The sequence below is a fragment of the Lissotriton helveticus genome, chromosome 4_1 (genome assembly GCF_964261635.1).
Source record: "Lissotriton helveticus chromosome 4_1, aLisHel1.1, whole genome shotgun sequence".
Classification (NCBI taxonomy): domain Eukaryota; kingdom Metazoa; phylum Chordata; class Amphibia; order Caudata; family Salamandridae; genus Lissotriton; species Lissotriton helveticus.
In genome coordinates this window covers 293,219,493-293,243,740 of record NC_136063.1, presented here as the reverse complement: position 1 = coordinate 293,243,740, position 24,248 = coordinate 293,219,493, and the positions used below count along the sequence as shown (strand labels likewise).

The following is a 24,248-nucleotide window of genomic DNA, read 5'->3' as shown; positions in this document are numbered from 1 at the left end:
ATAGCACAACTAATAGGCTTGTTTCTAATCACTAGCACCACTGCCACTTCGGTGAATGCTTTTAAAATGTAACATTGTTATTGCAAGTATATGGGGTGGTCACTGATTACGTTTAGGTAGGCGGTTTTTTTTTTGTGACAAGCTTGCAATGAAAATGCAAAAACACCTTCACCAAATGCACCAGCATACAAGGCCAGACCTATTGGCTTTGCCAGTGCTTGTTTTAGGATAGCCCTTCCCGTCTGACTCTTTCCACGGCTCCGCCTACTAGCCATACCAGTGAAACATGTACACTCTTCATCTATTTGAATGAAGTGTCTATTGTAAAATAAAATAAATAAATAAATATTGTCCTCTCATTGCTGTCCAGCTCTTGAGCCCCAGGGAACGAGATTCTTTTTTTAATTGAGCCAAAAAGAAAAGATATGGGAGGTCTATATAGATGCATCCACGCCATGAACTAATGCTTTCTTTCAGAATAAATGCAAAAGACACTGCAATCTGTGACAATTTGGGGACCCCTTGAGTAATAAATAAGTCACTCTTCCTGCAGGTATCCTGGATTTAATTAAGTAGACATCAGAGCAAGGACAGCCTGTGGGGCTCCAATGCTACTGAATTGTTCAAAGTGTTAAGTGCATTCATTTTCCCTTATATTCCTTTTTTATATGACCCCTCCTTTCACCATTCTGTCATTGCATTTGCGAGGTTTCCCCTAACTTGTCCTACTTTCTGAATATGCCTACAGTGATATATTATCATATTTCCCTTCTATCTATTAACTACATTTCCCTTTTTCTATTCGTTGGTCGGAGTAGCCATAAACATGACATTTTGCCATTTGGGCGCTCCTTCTCAGCCAGGAACAAGGACATTTTTGAGGCCATTCTACGTCCCTTTTGTTACCTACCGTGGTGGCACCGGGAAGAAGATGTGTACTTGTCCTCATTTTGCCCCAGCCACGCTCCTCTCCTCTCAGTGAATGTAAACAGGAAGAGGATGGTTTTTTCTCACAGATGTCGCTGATTAATAGCTCGATTATGGTAATTAACGTTGTGTGTCCCGCTGAAGCACTTTCTAAAATAGCTGCATGGCGTCTGTAAGTCCTCTAACACTCTCTTTCATAGCCCAGGCTCCAGATGACACAGACGATGGAAAGCCCTTGCTCAGAAAATTTCCAAATCTTGCATTTATGCATTCACTTTACCGAACAATGTCCTTCATGAGGATGAATCTGGGCTTTCTTTCCCCACCAGCGAAACTAGAGGAATGTTTAGAGTTTTGTAGATATGAGAGGTCCACAAATACTTGCGTCTGCCCCTTCCTCCCTACACAGAGTATATTAATCTGTCCTCAGTCTAAACTGAGTGGTCAGAACATCCACGTCCTTCATCAGCTGCGGCTCGTGCAGGTAAGAGCAGTGGGGCTGGGTGGTGGGGGGATTTTGACAGACGAGGGAAAATTAATAATTTATTTAATTTTCTCTCATCATCGTCAGTCAAAATCCCTTCCCACCCAGCCCCACCGCTCTTGCCTGCATGGGTCGCAACTGTCCAGCATCCACCAAACTCTCAATTACCCCTTAATCTTGTGGCTTATCTACTCTGCTGAGAATTGGAAGTAGCTTGTTTAGTGGCGGAGCAATACACTGGCAAATCTTTGACTTCTGTGGATCTTTATGAGTACTCGATGGAACGGAGGAACGGAATATTTATGTTCCTCCGTTCCGTCAAATGTCCGAGTTTACTACCCCCCACTCTGCCCCTCCCCCGCCCCAACGCCCCCCAGCACGCCCTCTGCGAGCCGCCACTGCCCGTCCTGCACCTGACCCAGAGTGGTAGCCCTGGCGTCCGGGAAGACCAGGACAAGGTCTATAAGGTGGCCAAGCAGGTTCACTTTTGGCAGTGAGGCAAAAGCGGACAAGGTTGCGACTGCCAAAACCACCCCACCAAAAGAAGCACAATATAACCTGCAGAAGAAAGAGAGACTGTCCATACACCAAGAAAGAAGAGGCCTGGGGACAATGAACGGCGATAACAAAAAAATTAGGAAGGACCTGGAATCACCAATCAAAACGAAAAATCTGCAAAGCACAGAGTCTGCGATGGACCAGCTCGTAAAAAAAATAACGGAAGCCAACGACCTAGCAAAGGCCACAAAGATCTCAATGGACAATGTCCAGCTAGAGCTCACAGCCATACGAGCAGACCAGAACAAAACGGCAAGCAGAGTAGCGGAGACAGAAAGAAGGATCAGCGACATAGAAGACAAGTCAGGCATCATGGACAAAGACATCTGCTATATCTCCAAAGTCTCCAGTGAGCTGCAGAAAAGGCTCGCAGAGCAAGAGGACAAAAACCGAAGGGGGAACATCAGGATTCTAGGCATACCAGAAGATGAGGAAGAAGGTTTGGGCTCATGTGCAGCAATGCTCGAAACACTGATACCCAAGTTGACAGGCATAAAATTCGAAAGAGCCTTGGAGATCGACAAGGCATACAGGATCCCTGCCACAAAACAACCGCACATGAAAGGGCCTAGAACGATCATCTGCAAACCCCTTAGGTCGAGCCACACTGATGCAATCTTCACTTTTGCCCGAAGAGGGCAAGCCCCCATCTGGAAAGGAAAGAAGATAATCTTTACCCAAGACCTCTCAAGGAGCACAGTGGAAGCACGGAAAGGCTTCCTTGCGCTGAGAGACACTATGAAGAGAGCAAAGATAACGTTCAGCTTTGTTGGCCCAGCAAGAATGAGGATAGCAGACGGGCAGGACACACGTATGTTCGATGACCCAGCGGAACTACGCAGATACCTCAGGAAGCCAGAGCTGGAGGAGATGGAACAAACAACGCCAGGCACAGCAAAAAGAAGAGCGTCATCAGATAGCTCAGAGACGGAAGAGAAGGGGGCAGCGGGCGGCAAATGACACGGCGGCAAATGACACTGCAAAGCGGAAGGCGAACAACAACTACCTCAAGGAAAGGACGAAAAGGAAAGGACGAAAAGTACCGGAGAACAGAACTACCTCAACAATGTGTTTTTGGTCATGTGTAGAGACACTGAATTCCCCTACCCTGTTAAACCCAGCGGAGCATGGACAACCACACAGAGACAATAACAGGGGTTTGGACATCTGACAACCATATCCTTTGCCTAAAAGCGCAGCACGGGGGCAAGGAGGGGCGGGGGCACTTCAGACTTTTTAAGGAACCGGGGAAGCGGAGGGCGGGAACCGTTGCTGTCGCACGTTTACAGTACGTTGACAGGGGGGAGGGGGGAGGGGGGGCGGAGGGGGGGAGGGGGTCGGGGGGGAGGCCCTGCTGCATGGACAATCAGAGCCTGGCGGATGTACATTTCTTTCTTTCTCTTCTCTATCCTCTTTTCTATACCCCCATCCCATCCAACACCCCAGGGGGGGGCTTATGTGTGGTGGCTGCCACCAAGCAAGAATAGAGCAGAGGGGCGATACACAACTGGTGCACGTAGGCATAGCGACACAGTCAGCACACCATGATGGCTCCCGACAATAGTAGCCAGGCACAGATAGCCTCAGACATAAAGATAGTGTCACTTAACGTCAAAGGGCTAAACCACCCCGTCAAACGACGGAAAACACTAGACTACCTTTACAAACTGAAAGCAGACATATACGTCCTGCAAGAAACCAGAGTGTCCGCAGAGGACGCAAACAGGATGAAAGCCAGCTGGATAAGCGAAGTAATGTGTTCACCGGCAGTCAACAAAAAGGGAGGGGTCATCACTCTGATCAGTAAGAAAGGGAAGTTCCAGGCTAACGAAAACACAACAGACACCATGGGAAGGAGGCTGATCACATCAATCAACAGAGGCGATGAGAGGGTACACATAGCCAATATATACGGGCCAAACACAGGGGACAAAAACTTTTGGGAGGATCTAGAAACTGAACTTAGCAAGGTCCCACTGGGCGAACTACTAATCGTGGCAGGGGACATGAACCAGGCGATGGATAACGCCACTGACAGACACCCACACAGACCTAGTCATGCCTCACAAGAACAGAACATACTTAAAAACCTATGCGCCAAACTCTCACTAGCGGACCCATGGCGGCTACAACACCCGAGCGCCAGAGAGTACACTTTCTACTCGCACCCGCACAACTCATACAGCAGGATAGACTACATACTCATGTCCAACACACACACACACCTGACTGACACGACGGAAATAGGACCCATCACAATTTCAGACCACGCACACGTATCCCTCTCCCTGAGTGGCAAGCATAACGAAACACTGAGCAGGAGATGGCGCCTTAACAGCGACATACTCGAAAACCCTGCCAACATTACCGAAATAGAAGAAGCGATCAAAGAATACCTCCAATTTAACGATACAGCTGGCACAGGGGCAGCGACACTATGGGATGCGCTTAAAGCAACAATAAGAGGGAAACTCATAAACATCAAGGCACGCATGAACAGGAGCAGAAACAAGAAAATTAAGGACCTGGAGGAGCAGATCAAGGGGTTAGAAAGGAACCACACGGCCAACCTAACAGATAGGAACACACTCACAACGCTAACAAAGAAAAAATATGAGCTAAACAGAATCCTAAGCGAGAGAGCATCCACGTGGATCAACAAATACAAATCCATAAACTTATGCTCGGCAAATAAAGCAGGGAAGGCCTTAGCAGGCTACCTGAAAGCCAAGCAAAGGCAGCACTGCATAGCCACAATAACAGACTCAGACAACAAAACACACACAGCGAATAAACATATCCTCGAAACATTCAGGAAGTTCTACAAAGAACTATACACAGCGGACACATCGCTAGATGCGGACGGCGGGGCAAGCCTGCTGGAGGGCCTGGACCTACCCAGTATAAGCGACGAACAAAGAGAGGCCCTAGACCAAGATATAACTAAAGCGGAGGTTGGGATGGCCATAGACTCACTAAAACCCAACAAGGCCCCAGGACCGGATGGCTTCACAGCCACCTTCTATAAACAATTCCAACCGCTACTCAAGGACACACTTGTCAGAGTATTCCGAGCATGTGCAGAAAACGGAAATATGACAGACTCAATGGCGGAGGCAAACATTATTGTCATCCCCAAAGAAGGGAAGGACCCCCAATTCCCTCACAACTACAGACCAATCTCTCTAATTAACGTGGACTGCAAAATCTATGCAAAAGTCATGGCCGCCAGACTAAATGCACTTCTCCCCGCTCTCATACACAAATCTCAGGTGGGCTACCTGGAAAACAGACTATCGCAAGATAACACCAGATTGCTATGCCACCTAATCAACCGCACGGCCAACAGCGCGGAAAAGGCGGTCATGATCGCTTTGGATGCGGAAAAAGCTTTCGACAGAGTCTCATGGCCCTTCCTCAACCAATGCATGCTCAAGTTTGGTCTAGGCGAGAAGTACAGGGGTATGGTCATGTCCCTGTACAAAAACCCCCGGGCGCGAGTGGTAGTTAACGCAGCCACATCAGACACACTCATACTAGAGAGAGGGACAAGGCAAGGCTGCCCCCTATCACCGGGTCTATTCCTGCTCGCCCTGGAACCACTCCTCCACATGATCAGGTCAAATGCCCGGATCACGGGGGTGCGGATAGAGGGGCAAGCTTTCAAGTTAGCGGCATACGCAGACGATATTCTGATCACCACAAACAACCCAGAACAGTCAATTAAGGCACTCGTGCAAACAATAGAGGAGTATGCACATGTCTCAGGCTATAAGCTCAATAGGGAGAAATCCGAGTGCAAACCGATGAACTGCCACACCACCAAGGATGTCCTGGGTACATCCGGCCTAGCATGGCAAACAAAACCCCTAAAATACCTAGGCCTCCTCTTCGGAAGGGACTTAAGGGCGACACTGGACCATAACGAGGAAGCGATGCTAAAAAAAATTAAGTCCAAGCTAGACACATGGGGCCCCAAATTCATAAGCTGGTGGGGTAGGATCGAAACAATAAAGATGATGGTCACCCCCATGCTAAACTACTTGCTCTCCATGCTGCCTCTCACACTCACACCCGAATTCCACAAACGCCTAGACAAAAGCATCAACATGTTCCTCTGGGGAGGGAAAAAACCAAGAATGAGCCTAGCGAAACTCAGACTTAGAAAAGAACAAGGCGGACTGAACCTCACAAACTACAAAGCCTTTCAGAAGGCATCCCTGGCCAAACAGGGTCTGCACTGGATTGCCCCCACACCAGACTACACGCCGGTGTGGCTGGACCTGGAAAGGTGTATTCTGGGTGGCGCAGACCCAATTATGGCCCTCACGGCCCACAAGCACCCAGAAGCCAGAAACGCAATAATTCACAACACAAAGATAGCGCTGTTAAGAGTAGACAGGGAAATGGCAGTGAGTATCAAAGGCACCAAATGGGAATCTCTGTGGCATAACACCAAAGTCACATACAAAGGGAAAACACTAGACAGCAAGGTATGGCGAAGCAGAGGCATCACTACGCCTTCGCAACTAGAGGCAGGGAACACCCCACTCACCTACACGGCACTACAGCAGATAACCTCCCTGCCTAACAAGGAGTTCTACGAATTCCTCAAAATAAAAGCAGCTGTCACCAAAGCAGGACTAACGAAACAAACACCCACCATCATACAATACGCGCAAAACTTAAACAAGACGGGCCACCAAATAGCACAAATCTACAAGCTAATCACACCACGCACCACAACCCTAAACAACAAGACGCTGGCATTCTGGGAGGAGACCATGCAGAGACAGCTGAACGAAGTAGAAAGAGCCAAACTATGGACGACAGCGTCCAAAAACAAAATCACACCACAGCTAGCACAAACCAAATTTTGGCTACTTCACAGGTTGCACTGGACACCAGCGAAACTAGGGAGGGTTGGAGCCAGTGATAACAGCACATGTTGGAACTGCCAGAGGGCCACGGGAGATCTATCTCACATGCTATTCGAGTGCACCAAAGTCAAAGCTTTCTGGGGCAAGGTCTACAACGTCATAGACACAATAACGGGAAGTAAGATACAAAGAGGACTAGCTGGGGCAGCCACTGCATTCCTAGCAACAGAACTCCAGTCCAAAGAAGTACGAGACCTGGTCGATGTCCTTCTAACGGCTGCAGTGAAAACGATTCTGGGTAACTGGAAGGACACCAGCAAAGCCACTTTCAAGCGCTGGTTCAACTGGGTAACCTTCCTCAGGGGGGCAGATAATATCACAGCCAAGCAAAAGGCGGCAAATCATACGGCCAAGGAGAATATGTGGGAAGCTCTCGACGCATACCTGGAACGATAACCAACCCACCCCCTCCCCCCCCTCTTTTCTCTCTCTTTTCCTTTTTTCTCTCTCAGGCCCCGCCAGGCCGCAATCTTGCAAGACCAGTACAAGTATTAAGAATGTCTTTTCTATGGATATGTAAAATTTATTTTCAATAAAAATATTTTGAAATAAAAAAAAAAAAACGTGTAAACCTACAAAATTTAGACTTATCACTATGATTCGTAGATTTGTGATTTTTAAAAATTGTGTGTGAATCTGCTTCCAAGGGCATAGATGCTCAAGTGCATTAGTGGATATAGTTTGCAGTCTTGATTATGCATTAGGCAGGTGATTATTTGCAACCCCCTGTGACTGGCTAAAAAGACAGGGATATCATCTGCAAGGAACTGCACACCACCATCCTTGTGTTTTCATTCCCAAATGGGAAACTTATTTTTTTAAGCAGACTGGTTTTCTTAAAGGAATGAGTTATGCTCATGGTCTATCTTCTCCTCATACCTGGAATGGTACAAGGAGAAGATATACCAAGTAGTACAGTGTCTCCGGATAGAATTGAAAAAAGATAAAAGAAAAAGTGCAACAATCCCGGTCAGCCGACTGAAATGGTACTCTGTCGACTGCCAAATTAAAAAAAGGGAGATAAGGACAGTATCAAGAAGCTTAAGGAAAAAGTTCAGCCGAGCAAGGCAAAGTTATCTTAATAAGTTGAAAAGTGAGTTTAAAAAGATGGTTACTGACACAAAAAGATCGTATAAAGAGAAATGCTGGGCAAATCTGCTAGAATCAATTGAAGCAAAAAATCAAAGACAATTTTGGAAGCTGGTAAAAGCAGCATCCCTTCCCTCAGCAGGAGTAATGAAATGTGTCGTAGCGAGGCAGCTTGGGAGAAGTATTTGAAGGAACTGTATGGACCTCGAAAAGATCCCAGAGCCACAGAGCCCCAGCATTGGCAGGCATTAACGGAAGAATTTAAATCAGACTTTACCGAACAGAATGTAGAGAGCACAATAAGGAATCTGAAATTAACCCGAGCAGCAGGGCCAGACAATCTCCCAGCAATAATACTAAAGTCACAGATAAAGTGGTAGGCGAGATTTCTTTTCCAACTGTTCCAAATATTATTAGCAGAAGGTAGAATGCCAATGAATTGGAAGGGTGCTGTAATTAGGCCAATCCATAAAAAAGGTAGCATGGACGCTCCACAAAACTATAGGTTGATCAATCTTCTAGATATAGGAGAAAAGGTATTCTCAAAAATAGTGCTGAATAGGCTAAATGATTGGCTCGAGGATTTCTCAATCGTACCTACTGAACAGGGGGGCTTCAGAGAAGGGCACTTCACGAAAGATCATTGCTTTGCCCTATGGGCAATAGCGCAAAAGTCGACGGAACAAAATGGTAAGCTTTGCTGTTGTTTCGTTGACTTTCATGCAGCGTTTGATTCAGTAGACCGGAACTGTCTTTGGGAAACTCTTATAGATAAAAACATACCAAAAGACCTGCTGGCTATAATAAAAGAACTACACCGAGGTAATTGGGCACAAGTAATTAAGGATACTGAGGGGTCGTTGACGCCAAAAATACCTATTGAAAATGGCCTGAGACAGGGCTGCATCTTGGCTATTCTCTATATTTCTATCTGATTTACCTGCCTGTCTAGAAGTTGAAGGTAGTGCAAGTCCAAGAATGGATGGTAAAAAGGTGCCATGTTTACTATACGCGGACGACCTGGTAATATTAGACCAGACTGAATTGGGTCTCCAAAGAATGTTGAAATCTTTTAGTCAATACTGTGCAAGGAAATTTTCAACAGTAAACTCGGACAAGACGAAAATTTTATGTTTCGGAAAAAAAGTAATTAAGTCTAATTGGTTTTTAGGTGACCTCAAATTGGAATCTGTTAATGAATATCGCTACCTAGGGATGTGGTTTGATAAGTCCCTAAAGTGGCAAACGCATCTTGAAGCTCAGAAAGCGAAAGCCCTGATAACGATTTCTGGACTGAAAATTTTTAACCATGACTACGAGGATACATCTCACCGACCGTTGCTAAAGGCATTCAGTGCAATGATACCTCCACAAGTACTCTATGGTGCAGAGGTCCTTTATTTGAGCGGTAAAAGTGTCTGGGACCTGGAGGAAGGAAAATGCCTAAAAACTCTGTTGTCCCTGCAATAAGAACTGAATAAGGAATAACAGCCTGGGGGGTTCAATCCCAAATAGCAGTGATTAGATTCTGGAAACGTCTGGAAAATGAGAAAGGCCAGAAAGTAGCACAATGGTGTAGAAAAGAGATTCAATCTAGTAATCTAAAATGGGCAAAAGCGAGTAGGAAGAAAATGGGGCAGGCCTGTGAGTGTATAAAGGTGGTTATCTGCCAAGAATCCCTATGAGTAGAATGCACTAAAAGTGATTTGAAGTTTCACGGGCAAGTGTCTGGAAGAACTGACATGGAATACCTGGCTAAGAAAAAATCCGTACAGTATATGATGGATTCTTGGTCTAATGAAAACTGGTTCCCTTACCTGGATATCTTACTGAACCATTGGTATAGACAAGAGATATTAAGAATGCGAATTGGTATTAACCCGTGGTTGGTAAACGAAGAATTAAAATAAAAAATGTTGGACCACAAAGGGTGTTGCAAGTGCAGGCTGGGTACAAAAGGTGACTTAGTGCACATCCTGTTAGACTGTATAATTATTCTAGAACAGTGTAAACTATGTCTTCGTCCAATATTCTTAAAATATGATATAAGAACGCGGGCCCAGGCGGTCAACTTTCTTACAGAAATGCCTACTATTGAAATTGCAATCACTCTAGGGAACTATATCAAGGTTGTACAAAGATTCCTAAAAAATATATGAGTAACAATTTTTAGAAATCTTATAAATAAATGAATTATATAGCTTTTATAAGAGAAAATGGTGATCTTAAGTGTATATAACTTTTAAAGGCCAGGGCTGCCTAAAGAAGTAATGTTTTTATTGGTACGTCCTATTTAATCTACGTATCCATTTTGTGAATTTTGTATAAATAGTGTTGTAGAATATTTTAACTTGTAATTATTTCTTTGCATTGTTTAAAGACTATGATCTAAATAAACATAACTTTGACTGACTGACTGAGTTATGTCTTTAAAAAGAATATCTATATATATACATATATTTCTGTTTGGGACTTCATCAGACTGCCTGGCACCATTTGCAAAGGTTAAGGAATCCATTGGCAAATCAGCTACCACATCCTTTGAGGTATCAGTAATTGAGCAATGGTTTGTTACCCCAATTGTATTCACAAACCACTGATGCAACTTGCAAGTAGCAGAAGATATTTCTTTCATAACTCTGTCTATTTCCATTTCGTTAGACCTGGCATCATTGGCGTGGGTTTCCCCTGTATTTTTTTGCCTTTTGCCTCCTGTGTTTTGCTGTGTGTTGGATTTCGTTTTGCTGGTCTAGATGGTTTGGGCACTTTGTCACTGCTGTTCAATGCCAAAGTGCAAGTGCTCCTCTGTAAATTGTTGTTATGGATTGGTGATTCCATGAGTGACATACTTGGTTTACTATTAAGTCCCTAGTACAGTGCACTGTGTGTGCCCAGGGCCTGTAAACCAAATGCTGCGAGTGGGCTTGCAGCACCGATTGGGCCACCCACACAAACACCTTTCAAAGGTAACTCAGACTAGCCACTGCAGTGTCTGTGTGCAGTCTAGTACTGCCATGTCGACTTGGCAAGTGCACCCACTTGCTAGGCCCTAAACCTTCTATTTTCTAAGTCACCCCTAACGTACGCCCAATGTACCCCTGTCGGCAGGGTGCAGTTTATGTGAAAGGTAGGACATGCCCTGATGTGTGTGGCATGTCCTGATAGTGAAATACTGCCAATTTAGTTTTTCACTATTGCATGCTATCTGTCCCATATGACAGAATGGGGAGTTAACTTATAAAATCATATACGTATAACTGCCAATGGAAACAAGATAGGAAAATGGAGATTAGTATGCCTGAACTCAGAATATAAAAATACTTTTTTTTGTAAGATGACACCGTCCTTGGATCTGCTGGTTTCTGTCGCCACAGAAGAAAAGGGCAACCAATGCTGTCACTGAGTCCAACGCATGATTCTGTGTCCTGAAGGCCCTGGAGAAGGCAACGCCACACTTCGCACCGCGTCCTGGGTCTCACCCATGTTATCTTGACAGTTGTCACCGAGGCGTTGTTTGCACCGCGTCCTGTGGGTAACGCATTCTGCACCGCCTTGCTTCAACCTGGGAGGACGCCACCGACACCGTCGCTGCTCGACCAGAACATCGATCTCCTCCGTCGCCTGCACCACAACCTGCCAGAACTTCATCAAGCACCGCCTTACCTTGCACCGCAAGCCTTGGCCTCACTGACGGCATCTGGACGATTGTCAACAAGCCGCTTCCTGCACCACATTGTGAGGGCACCGCACCCTGCGCTGCTTCCATTTTTGCAACACAACCGCAAGGGTTGCCCTGACCGGCTCACACCATTGTGTCAGTTGCAATGAGAAAGGTACTGTTTTCGAGTCAGTCCTCGCTTTAGTTGACCCCGCACCGACACGGTCTGCTGGATTTTTTGACTCTGTCACTTTCAGCATCGTGGTAGCCCCGGACGGAGCTAAGGCCTCGGAGGAACTGTGTTCTTCAGCTATTTCTGCAATTTAAAGGTTATCTTGCAAAGTAACTATTTTTACAGCATTGTAGGTTGGATATTTTGTCATATTTTGTCATGTTGGTTTGGATAAAGTTTTGCTTATTTTTTTCTAAACTGGCGTGTGGTCCATTTGTATTGTTTTCACTGTGTTACTGTATGCAATCACAAATGCTATAGACACTGCCTCTGAGATAAGCTTCAATGCTCATGCCAAGCTACCAAGGGGGTGAGCAGGGGTTATTTTGGAAGTGCATCCCCCTTACCTTGACAGGGAAGAAGGGTCCCTACTTGGACAAATGTGCAAACCATTGCCAATTAGAGACACCCATTTCTAACACATTTGGAAAGGGTGGCAAAACTCCTTTTGCGAGTCAGAAAAAGTTTTCTAGCTCACAAAATGGATACAACAAATATAATGCTTTTGGATTCGCAAATCATTTGATTTTGTGAAGGTTAAAAAGTGTTTAGTACTTGGGACTCATAGGCTTCATTACATTTGCCATGGTATTTTAATGTGGTAATACAGCACAAGGGAAAAAACAATACTTTAACAGGTGATATTTACCTGGAGCCTAATTATACATATTGTCCCAGTCTGGGTCAGCAGCAGTGACCCTGCCCCCAAATGGACCCTTAGGTTGGGGAATGGGAAAAAGAAAATGGTAATAAATTAATTTTATTATCATTTTATTTTTCACCTTTGCTGCACTGGAAGCAGGGGGGAACGCTCCTCCGCCCTAATGGAGGGGCTACCGCTGCAGTTTCTCAGCTAATAATTTTGCCTTGTTTTACATGGCAACATCTTTGTAGGAAGGGGCACATACTGTTTGTTTTTAAATATATGTATATGCATACTCTTATTCCTACTGACATGTGCACCCTTTACCCACCTGATTTTCTCTAGACACTTTGGTACCTGGTCAGGTTGCTGTTACCATTGCCGAAGAACCAGAAAAGAAAAAGAAAGGTCAAATTCCTGTTGTGAAAAAGAAGCCAAAAGATGAAGAACGTAAACTGGAAACATTAGAGGTAATGATGCAATTAGCATTGCAGGGGTGACATTTCATACACTCATCTGACTCTCTCCACCACACGCCGTGCGCTGGGCCACTCGCCGGATAAACATTCGCACTAGGTCAAGCTCATTGTAGGTACCTGCTGCATAGTACTTCAAGCTCCAGCTCATCTGACAGCACTGTACTTATAAAAGTCAGTGTGTTAAACCTTCAGTTCTTTCTCTCATTTTACTTTTGTGTGACTTCTTTTATCAAAAAGAAGCTGTAAGCCACGCACAATGGCTGTCTCTGCTCTCCTTGAGCGATCCACATTTGTTCCAGAGTCTCACACTGGAAGGTACTAAGTGAAAAGCCATTTTACCATAATGGCAGCCAGAGTGATTCTAAATCTCGTATCACGCTGCTATGACATTGCAAATGTTGAAAACAAAACTTGTTACCTACTGTTGCTACGTCATAAAGGCCATCTAGGCCAGTCTGACTGGGCTCTCTCAGATGCCTTTCAGCATCTGCTTGTCTGCTTTGAATGAAAGCAGAAAGCACAGCTGCAGGAGGCAGGAAGGAAGGCAGGGAAGGTGGTGGGGGTTGATTAAGGATGGCAGGTATTTTTCCACATTTGTATTAGGAAGGAGAGGCAATGTTATGTATGGCTCCCACATTACTCATTTGTCTATGTGTAACAGTTGAATGCAAGGACAGATGATTTTAGGGCTGTGCATAACAAAGAATTATAGATGGGTAAAATGTGAATTATGAGGATGTTCACCTCAGGCTTCTGAGTGGCATCATAGACATTGTTTATTTCATGTCACTCAAAACCCTCAGTGAAAAACATCCCAATAATTCACCATTACCAATCTATAATTCTATTTCTTAATGCGTACAGCTCATCTCATCTGAATACTTTCCTTTCTGTTAAGATACTGAATGCCACCATTTCGCACGAGTTTTGTGACCCATCTTGCAGAAGCAGCTCCATACAACAAAATCTTCTTACTGGAAAAGTGATGACGGAAAATGAAAATAATTCGTGATCTGACTTTCTTTTTTCTTAGGTCCCATCCTAACTGCCAAAACATTTTTACTTTTTCTTGAAATTGAGGGGGATGGAATTAAATAGAAAGGTAATTTTCGGCAAGATAATCATTTTGACCAGATTAACTCTACCGTAGATGTTAAGCGGTCTGGTCAATAATTTCCTCACTTCCTTTACCACCATCTCCCAACTTACTTTCGAAACGTTGTCCAGGTTGTGAGTAACATAAATTCCTAGGTATCTGATTTTTTGTTTAGCTTCTGGTATCTGGGTTAGGTTGTTCCAGCTCATAATGTCTGTTTTGTCTTTGTTGATTCTATATCCAGCCACAGTACCAAAGTCCTCAGCCAAGTCGAACAACCTAGGAATAGCCTCGGCCGGATTAGATGTGTATAGAAGGAGGTCGTCAGCATATAATGCTGTCTTAAGCGTCAAATCCCCTATTTTAAATGGTAGGATTACTGGATCTGATCTGAAGGAACAGACAAAGGGCTCAATATAAATATCAAAGAGGAGGGGAGATAGGGGACAACCCTGCCTCGTTCCCCTTGAGATGTTAAACCAGTCTGTAAGGCAACCGTTGACCAAGACTTTGGCCCGGGGATTCCTATATAATGTTACAATGCCTTCGATGAGGATATCTGGAAACCCAAACTTCGCCATAGTTTTCCAAAGAAATAACCAGTTCACTTGATCGAAGGCTTTTGCTGCATCGATCGCAACCATGGCAAGTGGCAGTCCCCTGTTTGTTGCTATATCTATCGCTCCTACTACTTGGAACGTAAGTTCATTGAGTTGACGGCCGGGTATAAACCCCCTCTGGTCCGGATTGATTATAGATTTGATTATTTTTGCCAATCTAGATGCGAGTATACCGGAGTATATTTTAAGATCAGAAACCGGCCCTGGCAAAGTGCTCCCCGGGGGTTGGGGGTGCCGCCGAGCTCTTTGCCAGGGCCGGTTTTGGGCCGATTTTGTTACAGGGCCAATTTTGCAAAAACAGCCCTGTAACAAAATCGCCCCCCAGGGGCCCAAAACCGCTCCCCACCCGTGCGGCGCACCGGGGGATTGCCTGGTGCCCGCTACGGCCAGTCCAGGCCTGGGGCCTACTCGCAAGTGCATTTATGAGTGGGGGAAGAAACACTACGGGGGTATTCTTTTACATGCTTTTACATTGCTTTGTGAATTTACCAAAACATTAAACTCTCTATCAATAAAAGAGCAAAGAGGGTACAGTCATGTATATTTGAACTAGTTGTATATGCATAAAATATGAACAGTCACATTACAAATTTCTCCCCATTTTAAATGCTTTGCTATCTGTACTTCCCCTCTAGACTGATTCACAAAGATAAATGTACAGTAAATGTAAGTTAAACATTTTTTGGGTATTCACAAAGTACTAACACTACATTTGCAACTGCAGAGACTTGGCAGTCGGGGTGGAAAACTCAGCACATAAAAATATAGGACAGAACTCCATTATTCTTTTGTCTATGACCTCTTGTTAAAAGAAAGAATATTTATTAGATTTATGGTCACAATATGTGTGAACAGTGTGTTTGCAAACGTCATATCCTTTTGCTTTCATTCTCTTTTTCTGCCATACAGGAATGATGGTTAAAAGAATGAGTGTCAGTGCTCAAAGCTTTGCTCAGGAGCCCAAGGCCGGTGCTATTAGCTGTCAGAGCTGAATAGCTGAATACCAAGGCTGCTAGTTTGATGTCGCCTCATGCCTCTTTAATCCACTACCAGACATTCTCCGCTGCCTTATCTCACTCTTGCAGGTTCCTGCTTTCTCTCTTTGTGACAGTTTTTCTATCTTTCTCTTCCTCCTTCTTTCCCTTTAGTATGTTTTTCCCTTTCTTGCTCTCTGACCAGGAAAAACAAGTGCCAGTACCCAGAAGGGAGTGCTGGTGGGCTCCATTGTCTCAAATTGAGCTCTGCTCCTTTGACCTGGTCCACGTCTGTTCTGCCTTGTTCCCCTAATGCGAGAGGCAAAAGATAAACATGTGCCATTTTTTCCACATTTCTTATGTCCTCCATGACCAGCTATGGTGTCAACCTCTTGGCTTGCAGGGTGGTTTTTATGATGATTCTGACCCTCAGTTAACTTCAAATTATTGTAATCAATCAGCAGTTTAATGTCGAAATGTCATTAAAGCGTGTTTCAAATGAATGCGACTCTTTCCCCTCTCTGAATGTTATCAGACTGATCCCCCATTCTTTCATGGTTACTGGGTAATAAATATAAGCAGAAGCTCTCATGAGTGGCCCATGAAATGCAGTACATTTTTTCCTAACCATGGAGTTACCAATTCCATAGATACCAGTAACTCTGGGGAAAACCCAGCCATAATGAGTTGGACCCTGAGGGTTCCCTCAGAAATTATGAAATACCAAGGGAATTGGTAATTCCATATCTTATTTGCCAGTAAGTCCTCATTTTGGGACAGACTTTCAACCTGAGTTTTTGGCTGCTTTTGGAACTGAAAGCCACCGGTTAAAGTCATATACTCATAATTCCGATGGGGGAATTAATTCTGATAGGCAGCAGCTTTTTGTGAACAGCCCCCTCTGAATTAGGATATTCACTCATAATGACTTTACGAGCGAATGAGCTAAGCCACAAATATTAGTGTCAGCTATTCAAGCTCTGTAAGCTGGTATGCTTGTTGTAATGATGTTTGTTACCTGTAGAGCAAATAATAGACCTAAACAGAGTCAATATAATTGTTCTTCCCTCTTAAATAAATTTACAAAAATGCAGTTGCTCTTAAACAAAGAATGATCTAAGATTCAATTGCTCCTAGAAGCAGAATGAGCTTGAGCTCTAGAAATGTCCAAGTTAGCTTGAAATGCCACGGTTTGAGGGGCTCCCTGGGTTGCAGTATCTGCTAGTCATTTGTTCAGTTACCGGGTTTTTTCTGATAGAATACTCCGAAGTATAAGAGAAGTTTCCACTGAAGGGTAAACAGCACTAAGTGCCACTCCATAACATTATGCATGGATATTATATACCTTTACAGGGAGCTTCAAAAAACTATCACTGCTTGTCTCTTACTTGTCTTGTAAATGGAAGCTCAGTGTGTCTTTAGCATCCTGGCTCGAGCCAGGTTCACGCCTTAGTCATACCCACAATAAAACGTACATTTGGCTTGTGGTTCATTGCAAAGGCCTCTTTACGATGGAAGTCAAACGAGCGTCCCACCGCCATCATTTCGAGCATGAGACCATGCCACAAGGACTCAGAGGTCCAGACAGCCCAATTGCGATACGACACCCATGCAGGTGGTCGTAAAATGCTTTTTACTATTGCAGCTTGTACAGCGGCCCAGGAAAATGGCCGCTGCACAAGCCGCAATAGCATATAGCATTTTGAAAACATTTGTGCACCGTTTACCAGGCACCATGTGCTGCCTGGCACACAGTGTATGGATGTTTGCCGGCCCCCCCCGGGCCATGGCGGTGGGACTGCCATGAAAAGGCTGTCACAAACTGACATCTTAATCCCTACGGCGGTGCCTCTTCAGGCAGCACCCCCACTGTAGGGATTAGGCTCCGACCGCTGCCCTGACCGGGTCCTTGAGCCTGTCAGAGGCGTCGATCTTTCCCCCTGCCCCAATCGCTCCAACCACCGGTATTGTAAACTGGCAGTCGGAACGATACCCTGGATCTTGGATGGACCACCACCGATGGCCTGCCGGTGGCGGTCTGTCCGACATTGTAAACAGGCCCAAAGTGTAAGTGTGACTCTGTAAAATGTGCAGCAAGTGCACAATTAATATGTATGACAGAAACAGATGGGTGCTGACCCAGGGATGGGGCCATCACAGTGCCAAGTGTGTCACTAATTTGTAAAAAGAATGTCAGCCTCTGTCCTCTGCCTATGCTCCCTCAAGTTTCATTAGTCATGAACTGGTCCAATCCACAGAGGGGATGAATATGCTGCGTTCTGCATAATTTCCCATCAACACTCGTGCAATCTGTATGCCTCAGTATATGAATCTCATTCATACCCCTAAACTAATGTTAGGAATTGAAGGTCAGCTCAGAACACTGGATAAAGGATTGATGACCTGCTCATGTGGGTAGGTGCTAGTCCATCCCCGATTGTTCCTAGGGTAAAGAGAATTCGATCTGGAGGCATTTCTTTTGGTTATCTGGGCACAAGGTTATGGAACGCCTTGGCCCTGTCGCTATTTCAGTTGCAATCAGAAGTGCTTTTTAGGGGGAGACTTAAAACCTGGTTTTGAAGGCAGAAGATTTGAGACTTTAAAGTGGTGCATAGTGTGCAAAGTTCTGCTTCTAATGCTGGGACACATCATGTGAGGTAGCTATGCGCTTTATAAAATATATTATTACTATATGGTTCTTTGGAGCCAATAAATACCAAAGCAGCTGGACCTCAATGGGACAACACTTACTCCGGTAGCCACGCCCTCCTCCTGCACACTTAAAGCCCTGTCAATCTCATTATGAAATTTCCATTTATGTACATTGCCTGTATGTGAAAATAAAATGTAAATAAGTAAGGTAGGATTTTATTCTCTTTAGAAATAATAGATCAGTAGTTGGGATGATCTACTATACAACAGAAGCCCAATGACCCATGATATACAATGGTTCATTAATTTACAAATGTATACAATATGTGCATTCTGTAACGCTTTGAACTTATAAGTAGAGTTTTTAGTATTCAAGGTCGTAGTACCATCTTTTGAACACCTTTTGTACCTCGCTTTTCTTGAAATGAATCCTTGTTGCTGATGATTATCTTCTTCCGCTACATACTGTTATCTGTTTCATATGATACTGTGGTGCTGATGCTGCAATATGATAATCCATCCTTCTCTCTGTGCTATTGTTCTTTAGTGTTGTTGAAGGAATGTTTCCTTTGCTCCCTCGCTTGATGGCTTTTTGACCAATATTATATATTTATGCAGATAACCAGTAAGATACTGGACACAATTGATGTAAGTGCATGGAAGCTTCATTTCTCATTTGTGAGGTTCAAACACATCAAAAGGGCTTTTAAAGGTAATCCCAACATCCTTCAATGTAGTAAATGTTGCAAATAATATCGGATCCACTATTCTGTCCCTCGACAATCTCTGTGATGAATATGACCTGTTCATTTTGAACCTGGTAAGTGCACTTACGTTATAGTTCCTGTCACACAAACGTACATGAGATCTCGATAAATACGTCTTTATGTTTACATAGTGGCTCGCTATCAAAGTTCTCATTGGACGGTTGTGTTTCCAGCATCATATTTGAAAATCAATTCAGTGCCATATGCTGAGGTGCACTTCTTTCACAGCACCTTCCTTAATGTGTCCAATATTGGTGTTTCTGTTGACAACAGTGGTTTTAGGGAATCATTCATTTGTGGTTCACTTTCCTCTTCTTCACAAGAAATGCCCTGCCAAAGTCTCAAATCGGCCTCATTTCAATTCAATTCCAGTTCATTAAGTAAACAACCACTGATATGCTTGAAAATGGAAGCTTAGCTGTGTTTTGTTCTTGCAGATATATGATGGAGAACTGGAGAGCGAGTTTCAGAAATTTGAAGACTGGGTGAAAACTTTTGAGCTCTTCAGGGGAAAAGCTAATGACGAAGATCAAAGTGTCTATGATGAAAGAGTCATTGGCAAATTCAAGGTATGCAAGACTTTCATAATGGAACAATGTGCAAGCAGTAAGTATGAGGATTCATAAAACGTGATGCTGCCTAGGAAGTTATGGTATCCGGTACAAAATATGCAGAACAATTACTATGTTCACACAAAGTGTGTGCATATAGGAAGAGATAATGAAGAGGGCATGGCTGTAGCCTTATTTCTCCAAGCAGTATACCCCAGCCATTGTCTCCATAGTTCCTCTTTCTGCAGCTCATGATCCAACAAAGATAGTAATATTGGTTCAGTCCTCATGTCCATGTGAGGTGCACAATCAGGGTTCTGGTTAGCAAAACTGATTGATTTATCTGAATGGAGTTTTAGTAGAGCCGTCGAATGTTGGGCAACAAACGGGTGCCTGTCCTCCTGGCATTTACACTGGGCCCTAAAAGTCTCTCTCTTTACAATCGGCTTTGGCCTCACTGGAAAGCCACTGAGTCCAAATTGTATGCAGGAATCTATAACACGAAGAAGTGGCGTATTTTTGGATTTAGGCCTTTTGAATGGAGGACCAGAAATCTGAGGGGTGATTAGCACAATTATGGTTAATTATTTACATAGCTCATGATCACAGATTTTATTGACTTAAACACACTAATTGAAAGTGGGAACACAGTTGAAGTTGGAGAAACCTGGTAAGACAACCTGAAGGCAGGCTCTGTGAATACTGGTTAAGAAGGCAGGCTTTCAAATGGATTATAAAATGTTGAGATTGGATTTAACACATAAGAAGAGGATCAGTGATTTCACCTTGTTTCAAAGGGCAGTGCAGAATTATGAGTGCCCCACTGACAGATATTCAGGAATATGCACAATTGAAAAGGCTTTAAAGCAGATCTTGCTGCACATAGGTGACCAGTGTAAAAATCAAAGCATTAGTGAGAAATGTTCCCTTATTGAAAGTCTTGAAACCAGCCAGGCAGCAGCATTTTACATGACTTGAAGTGGGTTTAGGTGTTCTCCCATGTTCGCCAGATACCTTGAGTTGGCATTGTGAAGTCTAGACTGGATCAGCACATTGATGAAAGGAATGCGATATTGAGTGTCAGTAAATGGAAGGATCTTTTTCAGGATCTTCAGCTGTATAAATCAGGTAGTGCCACCATTGGCCTTTTGGCTCTTATAAGACAATCTGGATCCAGTTGGAGTGCCCAGTTTCACAACTACTTTATTTTTGCCTGTAGAAGTGGTACACTCACGACCAAAGGCCACGCAGTGTTGCTCCATTTTTGATGGGTTCATCTTCTGGAAGGGTAAATGCCTGTACTTGGTGTGAATATTTAGCCATGTAACAGATGTACAGATAAAAGGAAATTGTGATAGAATCAAGTCATTTACCTGGTTTCACAGAAAAAGGGCGGGATGCCATTACATAACATCTATCAGCAAAGAAGGATTAAATCCAGTCCAGTCCAGGACAGTGCCTGCAAACCCGGCTTTTGCCAAGGGCTTAATTAAGATGTTGCAGTCAGTGACATTGAAGACAGCTGAAAGAGCTAAAAGGACCAGCGTTCTAACACCACTGCCATCAACAAGGGTCTTGACATCATTTAGAACAGAGAGCACAAATAACTTAGCACTAGTGCCAGGTTAAAAGCCTACTTGAAATCAGGCCAGAATCTTGTTCTCTGCTCGCCACATTTGTTGGTGAAGAATCTGCAAAAAAGGAAAGAAATATATTGGGATTAAATTATTCAGGTCCCTTGAGCTCTCACATGCTTTCTTAAACAAAGGTTTTACCGCCATGGATTCACAAGCTATGGGGACAAATCCATGGAAGAACTGGAAGACATCTCTTAAACAATCAGAGAACCTCGTTATTTACAAATAGCCAAAGTTCTTTCTTCAACTGTTTCTGCGTTGTGCTATCTGAAATATTTCATGAGCCAGTTGTAGCTGGTTTGCCTGTCTAACGCAACCCAATTGAAATTGACCCGATTGGAAAAGCCCATATTTAAAAACAACTAGATCTAGGGAACTTAATGTTAACTGGTCAATTGAAATTCGTTATGCCAGAGAAACTAAAGTTAAACCAACATTGAAAATACACTGTTCCCTTGGAAGTTTCAACTGCATTGTTATCAATCTGAAGCAAGGAGCTATTATAAAGTAGGTAAATGCATTCTAAATTATTTTTGAAACTGCTTCAGGCTGAACTGCTTGAAAGCTGATTTTCTGTTGCCTGGACAATCGTTTAGCTTAATCCTCTCAGTCACTAAATAATATTGGATATTAGACCATTGGAATGTTGAGGGTTCCACTGAGAGTGGTTGAGGACCAATAAAGGCTGGTATAGGTCTGCAACTTTAACATTCCAAAGTTTGCCTTTCTTTTTCCATCTATTTAATTTAGAACATTTTAACCTCTGCGGGTAGAATATTTTAATATCCTTTTAGCTTTTCTGCTTTGGGCTATTCCACTTGTTAAAGGCCCTAACCAGGTTAAAAATGGGTATAGCCCTTGGCAGCGGGCTATAAGGCTACAATGGATCATAGGAAAGTTGAGAGCTCCATTGAAGACTATGCAGTGGTACAGAACCAGTAATGGCTGATACATACTGACTGCTCCAGCATTCAATAGGTGTTCTTTTATTTCTCTGTGTTTATCTTGGAACATTCTACCCAAGTGTGTAGAACGATCTAAATAGTATTTAGCTACTGTTCCTTATTGCAAGTAAGAAGCAATAGTTCTTCAAACACTGTGTGTTGTTGACATACATTTTGTTGTACCTTAAATTTTCTGAAGCCCTGAAAACCAAACTTCTCAGATTAACATTTCTATAAATGACTAATCTTATTATGAGAACAATTAAAGAATGCAGAACCCCCTTATGCATCCGGTTGGATCCTCTGGTTTAACCTCTGTCCCCCACCCCCTTTCTTTCATATCTTACATCTATTGCTCTGAAGTGGCATAGGCAATCAATGTAGCACTGTATGAATTATTTAAACAAAGGAATTGAAATTTGTAATTGTTACAAAGTTTAATCTCTTACACAGTCACAGTTATATTGTAAGGTGCTTTTATTTCACGCATAACATTATTTTTAAGTCGTTCCGTTTATTTCCAGGGATGCTTCAGTATTTACAAAAGTCCAGAGGATTCGAGCTCAGCAGAAACTGGACAGCTTAGGATACTGCAAGGACTTCCACCAAACCATGCTGTGAAAGTTATGATAAGAGTGTATATTGTTGCAGTAAGTAGTGAACATTTTTCCAATTTGATTTCAGCTCTCTCGATAAGCATTATATTAATTTGCTCTTTTTTTTTTTTTAAATATGTTGCTAGGAATTAGAAATGCATTGTATTTCACTTTGCGTTGGCTGGTAGTGTGGGCAACAAGATTGTGGCTTGAACTGGCCCCTTTACATTAGTGAAGATCCCAAAAACTCTAGGTTAACTAAACTGTGGCCACATGAAGGGCCCTGGACCTGAGAGGCAGCCCTGGGGGGTCAGGAACTAGATTCAGCCGAGGCCATCAGTGCTCTGGCAAGCCCAGTTGCAGGTCCAGGCAGCAGGTCAGCTGAGCGCGTGCAGGGAGCCTCTGGAGATCGTTATGTCCCTTTAGCTCAGAACAGGAAGTCAGCTGGCTGACCCTTGAAGTCACTTAAGCCTGAAATGACAAGGTGCAGGTCCAATCTTCCTTCTCAGTAGCAAGCAAGGTAGCAGGCAGGAAAGCAGCAGGGTAGCATGGCAGCAGAGTGGCAGACCTTCTGGTGGCAAAGCAGCACAGCAGTCCTTCTTCTGTACTAACCACAGGTCCAGAGGTGTGCTGAAGATTTGGTGTCTGGGGTACAATATTTATACCTGGTGCCTTGAAGTGGAAGAAACTTCTACAGGATTGCCTTTGAAGTGTTCAGGTTTCCTGCCTTCCCTGCCCTTGCTCCATACTAATAGAGTGTATGCAATACTTTGTGTGAAGCCAGAACAGCCTATTCAGGTGTAAGTGGCAGTGCCTAACTCCGCCCTTCCATCCTGCCAGTGATCCACGCACACCTAAGCTCTCTGTTGTGTGTGATTGTCTAGAAGGAATACACAAAGCCCAACTGCCAACTACACCCAGTCGTGTGACTCAGAGACAGGCTGCAAACACTAATTTGCTAAGGCAGGAAAACGCCAACCTTCTAAAAGTGGCATTTTCAAAATTGTAATTTAAAATCCGACTTTACCATAAGAGAGGATTTTTCATTACAATTCCGAAGACACCAAACATGAACTAGTTTTCTGAGCTGAATGCCGTTTTCGATCCATCTCAGCATGGTTTCCGTGCCCGTCATAGCACTGAGTCTGCTCTGCTGGTAGTCACGGAGGCCATTCGGGCAAACTTGGATGTCGGTGACTCAGCGGCCTTGGTCCTTTTGGACCTAAGTGCCGCTTTTGACACCGTCTCCCATGCCATACTCTTAAGACACCTGCAGGAAATAGGCATTAGGGACGCAGCCCTGAAATGGCTACATTCTTTTCTGGAGGGGAGGTCTTTCCAAGCCCACGTGCCTCCTTTCCATTCCCAAGAGCTTGCCTTGCACCAGGGGGTACAGCAGGG

General features: G+C 43.9%; 1 protein-coding gene across 1 annotated transcript in view; it reads left to right on the top strand.

Moving 5' to 3' along the window:
* The window catches only part of FER1L6 (fer-1 like family member 6), a 777,028-nt gene that overhangs the window by 579,399 nt on the left and 173,381 nt on the right, over nt 1–24,248 (top strand). The window contains exons 29-31 of the mRNA XM_078686795.1: nt 12,877–13,001; nt 19,557–19,688; nt 22,776–22,901. Of these exons, the coding sequence (XP_078542921.1) occupies nt 12,877–13,001; nt 19,557–19,688; nt 22,776–22,901 (383 nt within the window). The remainder of the gene's footprint in view (nt 1–12,876; nt 13,002–19,556; nt 19,689–22,775; nt 22,902–24,248) is intronic.